Consider the following 13,044-nt stretch of genomic DNA (forward strand, 5'->3'; position numbering starts at 1 on the left):
TGGAGATGAGGAAAGGGCCGATGAACCGGGGGGAGAGTTTGCGGGATTCCACCCGGAGTGGCAGATACCGGGTAGACAGTCATACCTTGACATCGGGTACTGTAGGTGTCCTGGAGGGCAGGTAGTTTGCCCCTGATGATGTGTTGTGCAGACCGCACTACCCTCTGGGGAGTCTTGCGGTTGAAGGCGGTGCAATTGCCGTACCAGGCGGTGATACAGCCCGACAGGATGCTCTCAATTGTGCATCTGTAAAAGTTTGTGAGTGTTTTAGATGACAAGCCAAATTTCTTCAGCCACCTGATCTTGAAGAGGTGCAGTTGCGCCGTCTGCGTGGGTGGATCATTTCAGTTTGTCCGTGACGTGTACGCCGAGGAACTTAAAGCTTTCCACCTTCTCCACTACTGTTCCGTCGATGTGGATGGGGGGTGCTCCCTCTGCTGTTTCCTGAAGTCCACGATCATCTCCTTTGTTTTGTTGACGTTGAGTGAGAGGTTATTTTCCTGACACCACACTCTGAGGGCCCTCACCTCCTCCCTGTAGGCCGTCTCGTTGTTGTTGGTAATCAGAACAGGCCTACAACTGCAGTGTTGTCTGCAAACTTGATGATTGAGTTGGAAGCCTGCATGGCCACGCAGTCATGGGTGAACAGGGAGTACAGGAGTGAGCTGAGAAAGCACCCTTGTTGGGCCCCAGTGTTGAGGATCAGCGGGGTGGAGATGTTTCCTACCTTCACCACCTGGGGGGCGGCCCGTCAGAAAGTCCAGGACCCAGTTGCACAGGGCGGGGTCGAGACTCAGGGTCTCAGTGTGATGGCGATTGCGTCGTCAGTGGACCTATTGGTGTGGTAAGCAAATTGGAGTGGGTCTAGGGTATCAGGTAGGGTGGAGGTGATATGATCATTGACTAGTCTCTCAAAGCACTTCATGATGACAGAAGTGAGTGCAATGGGGCAAAAGTAATCTAGTTCAGTTACCTTAGCTTTCTTGGGAACAGGAACAATGGTGGCTATCTTGAAGCATGTGGGGACAACAGACTGGGATAGGGATTGGTTGAATATGTCCGTAAACACACCAGCCAGCTGGTCTGCGCATGCTCTGAGGATGCGGCTAGGGATGCCGTCTGGGCCGGCAGCCTTGCGAGGGTTAACACATTTAAATGTTTTACTCACATTGGCCACGGAGTAGGAGAGCCCACCGACTTTGGTAGTGGGCCCTGTCAGTGGCACTGTATTGTCCTCAAAGTGAGCAAAGAAGTTGTTTAATTTGTCTGGGAGCAAGACGTCAATGACTGTAGACCCTGCCACATACGTCTCGTGTTTGAGCCGTTGAATTGCAACTCTACTTTGACTCTATACTGAAATTTTGCTTGTTTGATTGCCTTGCGGAGGGAATAGCTGTACTGTTTGTATTCAGTCATGTTTCCGGTCGCCTTGCCATGATTAAAAGCGGTGGTTCGTGCTTTCAGTTTTGCCCGAATGCTGCCATCAATCCACGGTTCTGGTTAGGGAATGTTTTAATAGTCAGAGGGTACGACATCTCCGATGTACTTGCTAATAAACTCGCTTACTGAGTTAGCGTATACATCAATGTTATTCTCTGAGGCTATCCGGAACATATTCCAGTCCACGTGATCGAAGCAATCATGAAGCGTGGAATCCGATTGGTCAGACCAGCATTGTATTGACCTGAGCATGGGCGTTTCCTGTTTTAGTTTCTGTCTATAGGCTGGGAGCAACAAAATGGAGTCATGGTCAGATTTGCCAAAGGCAGGGCGGGGGAGTGCTTTGTATGCATCGCGGAAGTTCGAGGAGCAGTGATCCAGAATGCTACCAGCTCGTGTCACACATTCAATATGCTGATAGAATTTAGGAAGTATTGGTCTTAGGTTAGCTTTGTTAAAATCCCCAGCTACAATAAATTCCACCTCAGAATGTACGGTTTCTAGTTTACATAGAGTCCAGTGAAGTTCTTTCAGGGCCTACGAGGGATCTGCTTGGGGGGGGAGATATACACGGCTGTGACTATAATCAAAGAGAATGCGGTTGGCATTTGTAAGGAATTCTAGGTCAGGTGAACAAAATGACTTCAGTTCCTGTATGTTGTTGTGATTACACCTTGAGCCATTAATCATAAGGCATACTTCTTACCAGAGAGATGATTGTTTCTGTCAGAGCGATGCGTGAAAGAAACGGGTGGCTGTACCGACTCTGACAACATATCCCGAGTGAGCCATGTTTCCGTGAAACAGAGAATGTTACAATATCTGAAGTCTCTCTGGAAGGCAACTCGTGCCCTAATTTCGTCCACCTTGTTATCTAGAGATTGTACATTGGCGAGTAATTTGCTCGGAAGCGGTGGATGGTGTGCTCGCCTTCTGAGTCTGACCAGTAGGCCGCTCCGTCTGCCTCTCCTGCGGCGACCGTGTTGTTTTAGGTCGGCCTCTGGGATAAGATCGCATGTCCAGGGTGGAGGTCCGAACAAAGGATCCGCTTCGAGAAAGACGTATTCCCGGTCATAATGATGGTAAGTTGACATCGCTTTTATATCCAATAGTTCTTCCCGGCTGTATGTAATAACACTTGAGATTTTCTGGGCTAACAATGTAAGAAATAATACATTAAAAAATAAAAAATAACTGCATAGTTTTCTAAGGACCTGAAGCGAGGCGACCATCTCTATCGGTGCCATTCTGGTAAGCTTCCTGACTCCCAGCATATACATTACAGATGATTTAAAAAGTCATAGTCAATCGATCAATAATATAATAATACTCTTAGCAAAACAGTTTATTTTCAATTTACAATCTGTAGAAACTATGAAAATAGAAAGGTTCAAAATTTTTGCAAAACATCACAGCACAGTTGAAAAATATATGGCAAATATAAATCAAAACTGGATGGTGTTCAGAGATGGGAGGGGTTAAGTGTAGCTGAAGGATGGGACTAAAAACAAAACAAAAGATAACTATTGTAAAATATACTGTGTCCGTAAAATGTATATAGCATATATAAGCTGGAGGTAGACGCCTAAGTGTTCTTGTCCATTATTGTACTCCAATCAGGAGAGTGATGTTAGGGTTAGGGGAAAATAATAAAAGGGAAATATATTGTTTTATATGGGGGATTGGAAATGATGCAGACAATTATGCAGACAACATTGATGGAAGCCACAATCTGCAATATTAAAGCTGATCCATGACAACAACAATCTTTACCTCTTTACAGAAAAGCATTGACATTTTCCTGCTTTTTTCACTTTTGAGCGTGACATTTAGGGTGCTAAAATCAGCAAATTACCTCATGATAGTAGAAAGGCCAAAATGTATGATTTTCAAAGCAGTAGATGTTTGTTGATAAACTATTACTATCTATAAACAGCTGAATGCTAATACTGGCAAATAATCAAGTAATTTGAAAATCCATTACCGTTACACCGAATTACATTATTCAAGGGAGAAATAATATGATTCAAAATATAAATGCATGGATTTAATTCTCGGTGACTACACTACCGGTCAAAAGTTTTAGAACATCTACTCATTCAAGGGTTTTTCTTTATTTTTACTATTTTCTACATTGTAGAATAATTGTGAAGACATCAAAACTATGGAATAACACATATGGAATCATGTAGTAACCAAAAAAGTGTTAAACCTCTTAAAACCTCTTGACGCTAGGGGTCAGATTTTTTTTAAATAACGTTCCCAAGGTAAACGGACTATTTCTCAGGTCCAGATCGTAGAATATGCATATAATTTACAGATTAGGATAGAAAACACTCCAAAGTTTCCAAAACTGTCAAAATATTGTCTGTGAGTATAACAAACCTGATTCTGCAGACGAAAACCTGAGAAAATCTAACCCGGAAGTTATATATATATTTTTTAATCTGTGTTTCCTGGCCCGTCTTTCTTCCATTTAAAGGGGTATCAACCAGATTCCTTTTCCAATGGCTTCCTCAGGCTGTGACCAGGCTTTAGACATAGTTTCAGGCTTTTATTTTGAAAAATGAACGAGATTTTTCAAAAGCAGTCAGGTGTCCTCAGATTAGTTCCTGCGCGCGAGAGGGTAGCTCCCCATTTTCTTTTTCTTTCTTATTGAGTAGGTTACGGTCCGGTTGATGTTTGTTAAAAACAACCTGAGGATTGATTATAAAAAACATTTGACATGTTTCTACGACCATTACGGATACTTTTTGGAATTTTCGTCGAACGGAACGAGGCTTTGGTTTTCTGAACATAACGCGCAACCCAAATGGCGTTTTTTGTTATAAAATTAATATTTATCGAACAAAAATAACATTTGTTGTGTAACTGGGAGTCTCGTGAGTGCAAACATCCGAAGATTATCAAAGGTAAGCGATTAATTTTATTGCTTTTCTGACTTTCGTGACCATGCTAATTTGGGGCTAGCTGTTCTAGCATTGATTGATACACTCACAAAAGCTTGGATTTCTTTCTCTGTAAAGCATATTTTCAAAATCTGACACGATAGGTGGATTATCAACAAGCTAAACTGTGTTTTGGTATATTTCACTTGTGATTGCATGATTATAAATATTTTTTGTAATATTTTCCGCCCTGCAATTCAGCGGTTGTTTAGGAAAATGATCCCGTAAAAGGGATCCGTAGCGCAGAGAAGTTAAGGATTAGCCCTTTTTTAACCTATTGCCTAAAATGACATACCCAAATCTAAATGCCTGTAGCAAGGATATGCATATTCTTGGTACCATTTGAAAGGAAGCACTTTGAAGTTTATGGAAATGTGAAAGGGATGTAGTAGAATACAACACAATAGATCTGGTAAAAGATAATACAAAGAGAAAAAAAAAAAAAAATGTATTTTTTTTTAACCATCTTTGAAATGTAAGAGAAAGGGCATGTATTATTCCAGCCCAGGTGCAATTTAGATTTTGGCCACTAGATGGCATCAGTGTAAATGCAAAGTTTTTGACTGATCCAATGAACCATTGCATTTATGTTTTTTTAAATTGTGAAGACTGCTCAAATGTGCCTAATTTGTTTATTAATAACTTATGTTCAAAACTGTGCACTCTCCTCAAACAATAGCATGGTATTCCTTCACTGTAATAGCTACTGTAAATTGGACAGTGCAGATTAACAATAATTTAAGCTTTCTGCCAATATGTCCTGGGAAATGTTCTTGTTACTTACAACCTAATTCTAATCGCATTAGCCTACGTTAGCTCAACCGTCCCGTGGAAGGGACACCTATCCCAAAGAAGTTTTTTAACAAATCAAAATACATTTTATATTTGAGATTCTTCAAAATAGCTACCCTTTGCCTTGATGACAGCTTTGCACACACTTGGCATTCTCTCAACCAACTTCACCTGGAATGCTTTTCAAACAGTCTTGAAGGAGTTCCCACATATGCTGAGCACTTGTTGGCTGCTTTTCCTTCACACTGTGGTCCGACTCAACCGAAACCATCCCAATTTGGTTGAGGTCGGGGGATTGTGGAGGCCAGGTAATCTGATGCAGCACTCAATCACTCTCCTTCTTCGTAAAAAGTTTGACCGGTACACACAACACTAATGAAGGTAGAAATAACTTTAATAAGCATTAATACTTTTTTTTTAATCGTTATTCGTCATTGACCCACCCATTTGACATTTTTCTGCATGGTTAGGAGCTAGTAACATAAGCATTTTGCTGCACCCGCTTTAACATCTGCTAAACTGTGTACGTGACCAAAAAACGTTGATTTGTTTAGACCATTCCTTCATACATAATCTTTCGAGATCCCTGATATCCTTCGTCTTCGCCCTCTTCAATGCAAACTACAGGTTTTAAATGGCTTTCAAGTCCAGAGACCGATTTTAAGGCCAATTAAATGGCCAACTAACCATTTCTTTGTGGATTTTGATATGTGCTTGGGGTTATTGTCTTGCTAGAAGGTCCATTTGTGGCCAAGTTTCAGCCTCCTGGCGAAAATGTTCTGGTACTAGGTAAAGTTAATGATACCATTGACCTTAACCAGGGCCAGTGGAAGCCCCATAACCTCAAAGATCCACCACCATATTTTACAGTAGAGAGGTTTATTTTCTGCATAAGCATCTTTCTTTTGATGCAAAACATACCACTGGTATGAGTGGCCAAAGAGCTCTATTTTCATGTCATCTGACCATAGCACCAGTTCCAATCCAAGTGCAAATGCCATTAAGCAGACTCCAGGCATTACATTTGTTGGATGACATGAAAATAGAGCTCTTTGCTCACATGTAAGGGAAGGGTGATGGAGTAGTGAAAACAGGAGTGCCAATTATTTTCTCTGAGCAATTATATTAGTATAAATGAATATAATTTACGATTTTTTTGCATGCAAAACAGAACATTTGTATTATTTATTTTATAAGTGTTTTTTGCTCATCTTTCCCAAATGTGCAAATAATTTTGGACCTGACTGTATATATATTTTAAAAGATTCTCTCCATCTCAGCTGTCACCCACTTTTACACGGTAGGTATATGTCACATCTAAAGGACATCAAGTGCTTTCTGTCTGCCAGTCTGTGTCACAGTGACATTACAGTAGAGACAAAACCCATTTCTCATCTCTTGACACAAAGATAAATAATGAAATACAAAAAATAGACTTAACTCCCCATTGCTTATAAATCAGCAGCAGGTCATGGTGCATTTCTATTGTGTGTATTTTGTTCTAGAAGCAATGGGTGGGGTGGGGGTAGGCGGTTCAAAGCGTGACATGAACAGTGCAATTATAACTAATCTTCTGTTACAAATATTCCGCTGTTTCCGTTTGCTATAATATCTTAGGGGAAAAAATACTGATGATTGGCATCCTTCTCGCCCACAGGGGGTGCTCTTTTTGACTTCTCTGTCATTACAGAACTGGTTGAAACCACAGTCACAGAGGAAATGACATTTGCATCCAGGAGAGGTTTTGGACAAACCAAAGGAACAGGTGGCCGAGGACGACAAACATTCCTCCTCATCCTCTTCCATTTCTTCCTTATCCTTCTCTCTCCTCAGCTTAACCTGTCCTGGATGTTCACGAGGCTGGTGTTGGACTTGGCTCGTTTGGCTGGAGAGGAATCAGGAAGTGTTACTGTTAGCCACCACCCATCACCTCTAAACAACATTCAACACAGGAACATTTCATCGAAGATTGTTGATTCACCATAATGACATGTGTCAAAGAAACAACGTAAGGTATTACTCTGACTCTCCGGCTTAGATCATTAGTAGGCCCAAAACCCACTATTAACAAGGAAACTCCGAAACCCACTATTAACAAGGAAACTCCTAAACTGCTCCCCTCCACCACTCCCAACACCTTGAATTACCTCACCCCTCCTTCTCAAGCCCACATTATTAGGGGCTCTCATTGAAGAACTCCCTTCTCCCCTTCAATAAAATCTCTATAAACCAGGAACATGCATGCAGGAGAGACCCCGGCTTCCATACATACTTCACTTTAAAAACCTGTGACACCCCAATAAACCCCCCGACCCTCCAGTCTCCCACCCCTCCAGCCTCCCACCCAACCAACCCGTCAAATATCTCTGTGCAACAATGGATTGTTTAAGCTGGTTACTCACGGTGTATGAGCTTGCGTTTCTTTTGTTCCGAGTGAAGGAAACTGCTCAAGTAGAAGATGATGGGCAGAAAGAGCATGAAGCTGGACACGGCGATGACAGGAACGTTCTCTGCCCGGGGGAAGGAACAATTGAAATTCTTGCTCCACAGTCTACGGGTCATATTCATCTGAAACAAGACCCCCCCCCACCCACCCACCATCAACACAAGAGCTTAAAGAACCACAAAGGGGATAAAGTCTACTCTATTCTTAAGTCGCTCACTCTTTTTTTTGTCCATCTGACTCCCTTGCTCAATTTCTGGCTTTGGCCTTCTGTCCCTAGTGCACCTTTCTAGTTACTAGTCTCTACGTCACCTCCTCCTCTGAAACTCACTGGCACCACCAGAACTGTGGTGCGTCCCAATAATCTCTCCTTGTCCTGAAGTATGCACCCATTCACTACTCCACACAAGTTTAAAAGCATTGGATTGGTGTTGGCTTGGGCTAGAGGGATTTTCCATACCAAATCCATGAAGGAAATTGAGCAAGTGCACACTGACAGAAAGGAGTGATGATTGGGCCGCAACCCTGGTGACATCTCGCTGTTCCTTTCTCAATGGCTACGTTAAGACAGGCAATTATTGGCAAAAGATCTGATCCAATTATTGGCAAAAGATCTGATCCAATTAATCAAACAACCAATTTGTCTGCATGTCTAAACACAGCCTAAGAGCCTTACATTCTCCAATGTATTTTGCAGTCTCCTGGGCACTAGTGCACAAACAGAGCTCTGCTATATATAGCACAAAAAACTTTGACAGTCTTGAGAGTACATTCCATATCTTTAGTGTACATTATACATTAATGTAGTATCACGTGGCCATCCTTCCAAATCTCATCTCGTTGACTTGACTATTGCAAGTCTGTAGTACTTCAGTATTAGATTTTTTGCGTTTGAATGGGAGCACTGGCATTCAACGCTTGCATTTTATTGGCTCCGAGGTAGAAATAAGAAATATTTAATTGGTTTGATAAGTGTAAAAGTGTCACTAGTTTCCATCTCGATGCCATCATAATCCACCCCATTTTAATCGTCTTTCTGAGGAGAACTTCCCCAGGCTTTTGAACAGAACTTGACAAGCCTGGGCTTCAGAGGCCAACATGAATGACAAAGCACAAGATGTTATGACAAACTGTGGCTGTGAAATACATACTGAGTCCTCGATGTCGATGCAGAGTGTGCGATTCTTCTCCATGCGGCTGTACAGCTCATTCAGTCCTCTGTATGTGGCCTTGCACTCCTTACATAGCGCTGAGTGGTTCCCCTGTGAAAATATATATATAATCACACAAACAGGTAGAAACCATTTTAGTTATTTATAAACTTCATCTCTATACTCCCCTCTCCCTCCCTAGTGGTTTTTGGTATGCACTAGCTAAACAATGTTTCTCTCTTTGACTTACAACAGTGACCCACCTGTTGGAACTTCTCAAAACATCTGAGGGACTGGTTGAGAGTGGCCATGAAGTAAAGGGTGTCATTGGTCAGGCTGTGGAGTCCCAGGCTTACACAACCTTAGAAAACAGGAAGTCGGTTATCATTCAGAAATGATGTACCATGGCAGGGTTAAAGATCAAACTGGTATACGCTGTTTCCTGGCACACAATTATATTCAAAGAATCTATCACAAAGGAAAGGAGGCAAGGAGAGGAAGCAAGGGACTTATTGAGACATAGAAAAGGTAATAATATACACTGAGCATACAAAACATCAAGAACACCTGCTCTGTCCATGACAGACTGACCAGGTAAAAGTTATGAATCGTTATTAATGTCACTTGTTAAATCCACTTCAATCAGTGTAGATGAAGTGAAGGAGACAGGTAAAAAAAATATTTTTGAGCCGAGACAATCGAGAAATGGATTGTGTACGTGTGCCATTCAGAGGGTGAATGGGCAAGACAAGTGTGTTTGAACGGGGTATGGTAGTAGGTGCCAGTTTGTGTCAAGAACTGCATCGCTGCTGGGTTTTATCACACTCAACAGTTTCCCATGTGTATCAAGGATGGCCCACCACCCAAAGGACATCCAGCCAAGTTAACACAACTGTGGGAAGCATTGGAGTCAACATAGGCCAGCATCCCTGTGAAACGCTTTCGACACCTTGTAGAGTCCATGCCCCGACGAATTGACACTGTTCTGAGGGCAAAGGGGGTGGGGGAGATGCAACTCAATATTAGGAAGGTGTTCCTAATGTTTGGTATACATGAGTACATATCAGCAATAAATCAAAATGCTTAATGTGTTTATAATAGAAGACAGTCCACCTACTGTTACATTCTGAACCAGTCCAGATGTCCTCCAGGTTGTTGTAGAGCAGGAACACCAACATCAGCCTGTCAGAACGCAGGAGGCTGTCTCTGCAGCTCACATTCCCTGGGCCCATCTGGAAACAGACACACATGCAGTCTCACTGAGGGCGTTTACCATCCCTATTGTTAGCCTTACTAATTAGATTAAACTGTATCTACTGAATCCTCAATATAAGATAAAGTACTGAGAAATTGATGTGGCAAAACATTGCCATTAGGCTATAGGATACCTATTTAACCCCCATTATGGCAACAGTCAGTCCTGGCTGTTGTTCTCCTAGTCACCAGGCATGTGACTAGGATGGCTAGCCTTGTGATCTCCTATCTCCCCTATTACACAGTACACACCACACATTTTGTACTGCAGCCAAAGGCGCACTAACAACGGTCCCATGACGCATGTGACAATGGCGCACTTATTAACCCATTGATTATACATATTAATTACCCCGCAGCAGTGCAAACACATGGAAACGCATAATATTAAAAACACAATGATAAACTCAAAGTCCACTGAGAAAACACAAATGTTAACTTACTTAGCCTACCTGGTCTGATGATATGTTTGTGTAAATCTCCATAAGGTTGTCGTGGGTGCCATAACAATTTTGGCACACTTTGACAGGACGCGCGGCAGACACCAAACAATTCACATACGTTGAATATCGCTGCCCAAAGATAGCCAGCAGCTCGACGCAGTAATCGCTGACCTCCAGATCTTCTGGAAACGCCGACAACAGATTAAGAGAAAAATAGGAACCGCGGCTAGGGTGAAACACGGGCGACTGCGGCGCCACTGCCGCAGCGAGCTGCTTCAAGCCGTCTGCGCTCAGCTCTGAACCCAGAATGGTGGGGTTCACAGCGACAGTAGACGTTTGAGCATTGCCATAATATAGCAACGCTATCAATAACGCAGCCACCTGGAAGATATACATGTTTGAAGAAGCACCTTCCGAACCGTGACTGTATTCCAAAACTCACTCTTCATAACAGTCCATCACTTCCTGTTCCTGATGTGTACAGCACACGATGTAGAACCTGTCGGGTGATTGGTTGAGCCTTCTTGAGTGCGTGACGTCCCTCTGAGCCCTTACCAAAACATGGCAGACATTGCTCTTGCATCGGATCTGAAACCATATCGTAATGAAACAGCATGTCTCGAACCCTCAACCTTCTAGCCCGAAGTCCAGCGCGCTATCGACTGTGCCCCAAAAGCATGCTCGTGTGGCAGATTTTATAAATCCAGGGTCCTTACAATATATATATATATATTTTAACCTTTATTTAACAAGGCAAGTCAGTTAAGAACAAATTCTAAGTTACATTGACGGCCTCCCAGGGAACAGTGGTTTAACTGCCTTGTTCAGGGGTAGAAGGACATATTTTTACCTTGTCAGCTCAGGGATTCAATCCAGCAACCTTTTGGTTGGCCCAACACGCTAAACACTAGGCTACCTGCCACTTCAGTACAGTAGCTAACCATAGCCCCATGCCAGCTTTAGGTAGCTAGCTACTATCTACACTTGGGAGCTCATGGGCACAGAGGCTACATAAGCCAACTGGTTAGACATTATTTCACCACTGGTGACTAGTTCGTTTTCAGACAAATATGTTCAAGTCTTTCACTGCATTTAGGAGGACAGCTAATTACTGAAAAGTAACGCTAGCTAGCTAGATCACTGCCACACATAACCGGCACTATCATTCTCTTTTTACCACTTCACCAAATCTTTCCCAAACATTACTTTTCTGGCACTCCCTTTTCTTTACTTTCAACTCTCCATTTAGAAGCTTTTTTCTTATTGAATTAAACTCTGATATTGTCATTTTTGCCTCCATGGATTTTCTGCCCGTTCCCAAAAGCATTTGGCGTGTAGGCTATTTGGTCAAACATTTTAGAACACCTACTCATTAAAGGGTTTTTCTTTATTTTGAATATTTTCTACATTGTAGAATAATAGTGAAGACATCAAAACTATGAAATTTCACATATGCAATCATGTAGTATTTGAGATTCTTAAAATAGCCACTGTTTGCCTTGATGACAGCTTTGCACACACTTGGCATTCTCTTAACCAGCTTCACATGGAATGCTTTTCCAACAGCATAGTTCCCACATATGCTGAGCGCTTTTCCTTCACTCTGCGGTCCAACTCATCCCAAACCATCTCAATTTGGTTGAGGTCGGGGGATTGTGCAGGCCAGGTCATCAGGCCATGCATCAGGCCATGCAGCACTCCATCTTCTTGGTAAAATAGCCCTTACACAGCCTGGAGGTGTGTTTGGTCATTGTCCTGTTGAAAAACAAATGATAGTCCCACTAAGCCCAAACCAGATGGGATGGCAGATTGCTGCAGAAAGCTGTGGTAGCCATGCTGGTTAAGTGTGCCTTGAAATCTACATAAATCACAGACAGTGTCACCAGCAAAGCACACCCACACCATAACACCTCCTCCTCCATGCTTTACGGTTGGAAATACACATGCAGAGATCTTCCGTTCACCCACACCACGTCTCACAAAGACACGGAGGTTGCAACCAAAAATCTCCAATTTGGACTCCAGACCAAAGGACGAATTTCCACTGGTCTATTGTCCATTGCTTGTCTCTCTTGGCCCAAGCAAGTCTCTTCTTCTTATAGGTGTTCTTGAGTAGTGGTTTCTTTGCATCAATTCGACCATGAAGGCCTGATTCGGCTCTGAACAGTTGATGTTGAGATGTGTCTGTTACTTGAACTCTGTGAAGCATTTATTTGGTAACTCTAATGAACTTACAGTATCCTCTGCAGCAGACGTAACTCTGGGTCTTCCATTCCTGTGGCGTTCCTAATGAGAGCCGGTTTCATCATAGCGCTTGATGGTTTTTGCGACTACACTTGAAGAAACTATCAAAGTTCTTGAAATTGTCTGTATTGACTGACCTTCATGTCTTAATGTAAGGATGGACTGTCATTTCTCTTTGCTTATTTGAGCTGTTCTTGCCATAATATGGACTTGGTCATTTACCGAATAGGGCTATCTTCTGTATACCCCCCACCTTGTCACAACACAACTAATTGGATCAAATGCATTAAGAAGGAAATAAATTCCACAAATTAACTTTTACCAAGGCA

The 13,044-nt window shown here is 42.4% G+C and overlaps 1 protein-coding gene across 2 annotated transcripts; it reads right to left on the reverse strand.

The window, feature by feature from the left end:
* Positions 1 to 5,556: 5,556 nt before the first annotated feature.
* On the reverse strand, positions 5,557 to 10,937 carry ostm1 (osteoclastogenesis associated transmembrane protein 1). 2 transcript variants are annotated; one of them, XM_038968581.1, is made up of 6 exons: positions 10,481 to 10,937; positions 9,892 to 10,006; positions 9,038 to 9,135; positions 8,775 to 8,885; positions 7,583 to 7,748; positions 5,557 to 7,065 (listed from the first exon to the last, which is right to left on the reverse strand). In XM_038968581.1, exons 1-6 carry the CDS (start codon positions 10,865 to 10,867, stop codon positions 7,010 to 7,012), a joined length of 933 nt encoding a protein of 310 aa, XP_038824509.1. In that variant the 5' UTR covers positions 10,868 to 10,937; the 3' UTR covers positions 5,557 to 7,009. The 2 variants fall into 2 exon arrangements, with proteins under 2 accessions (XP_038824509.1, XP_038824510.1); XM_038968582.1 differs by lacking the exon at positions 5,557 to 7,065 and having other exon boundaries at positions 7,583 to 7,690.
* Positions 10,938 to 13,044: the final 2,107 nt, after the last annotated feature.

Source organism: Salvelinus namaycush, chromosome 29 (genome assembly GCF_016432855.1).
Source record: "Salvelinus namaycush isolate Seneca chromosome 29, SaNama_1.0, whole genome shotgun sequence".
NCBI lineage: Eukaryota > Metazoa > Chordata > Actinopteri > Salmoniformes > Salmonidae > Salvelinus > Salvelinus namaycush.

What these genes read in the sequence shown, in the direction of transcription:
- ostm1 (XM_038968581.1), bottom strand. Translation starts at nt 10,867, where the DNA reads ATGTATATCTTCCAGGTGGCTGCGTTATTGATAGCGTTGCTATATTAT. An exon ending in GACTGGTTCAGAATGTAACA is followed by an intron (nt 9,136 to 9,891) that starts GTAGGTGGACTG and finishes CTGTTTTCTAAG; the next exon opens with GTTGTGTAAGCCTGGGACTC. An exon ending in GTTTTGAGAAGTTCCAACAG is followed by an intron (nt 8,886 to 9,037) that starts GTGGGTCACTGT and finishes ATATTTTCACAG; the next exon opens with GGGAACCACTCAGCGCTATG.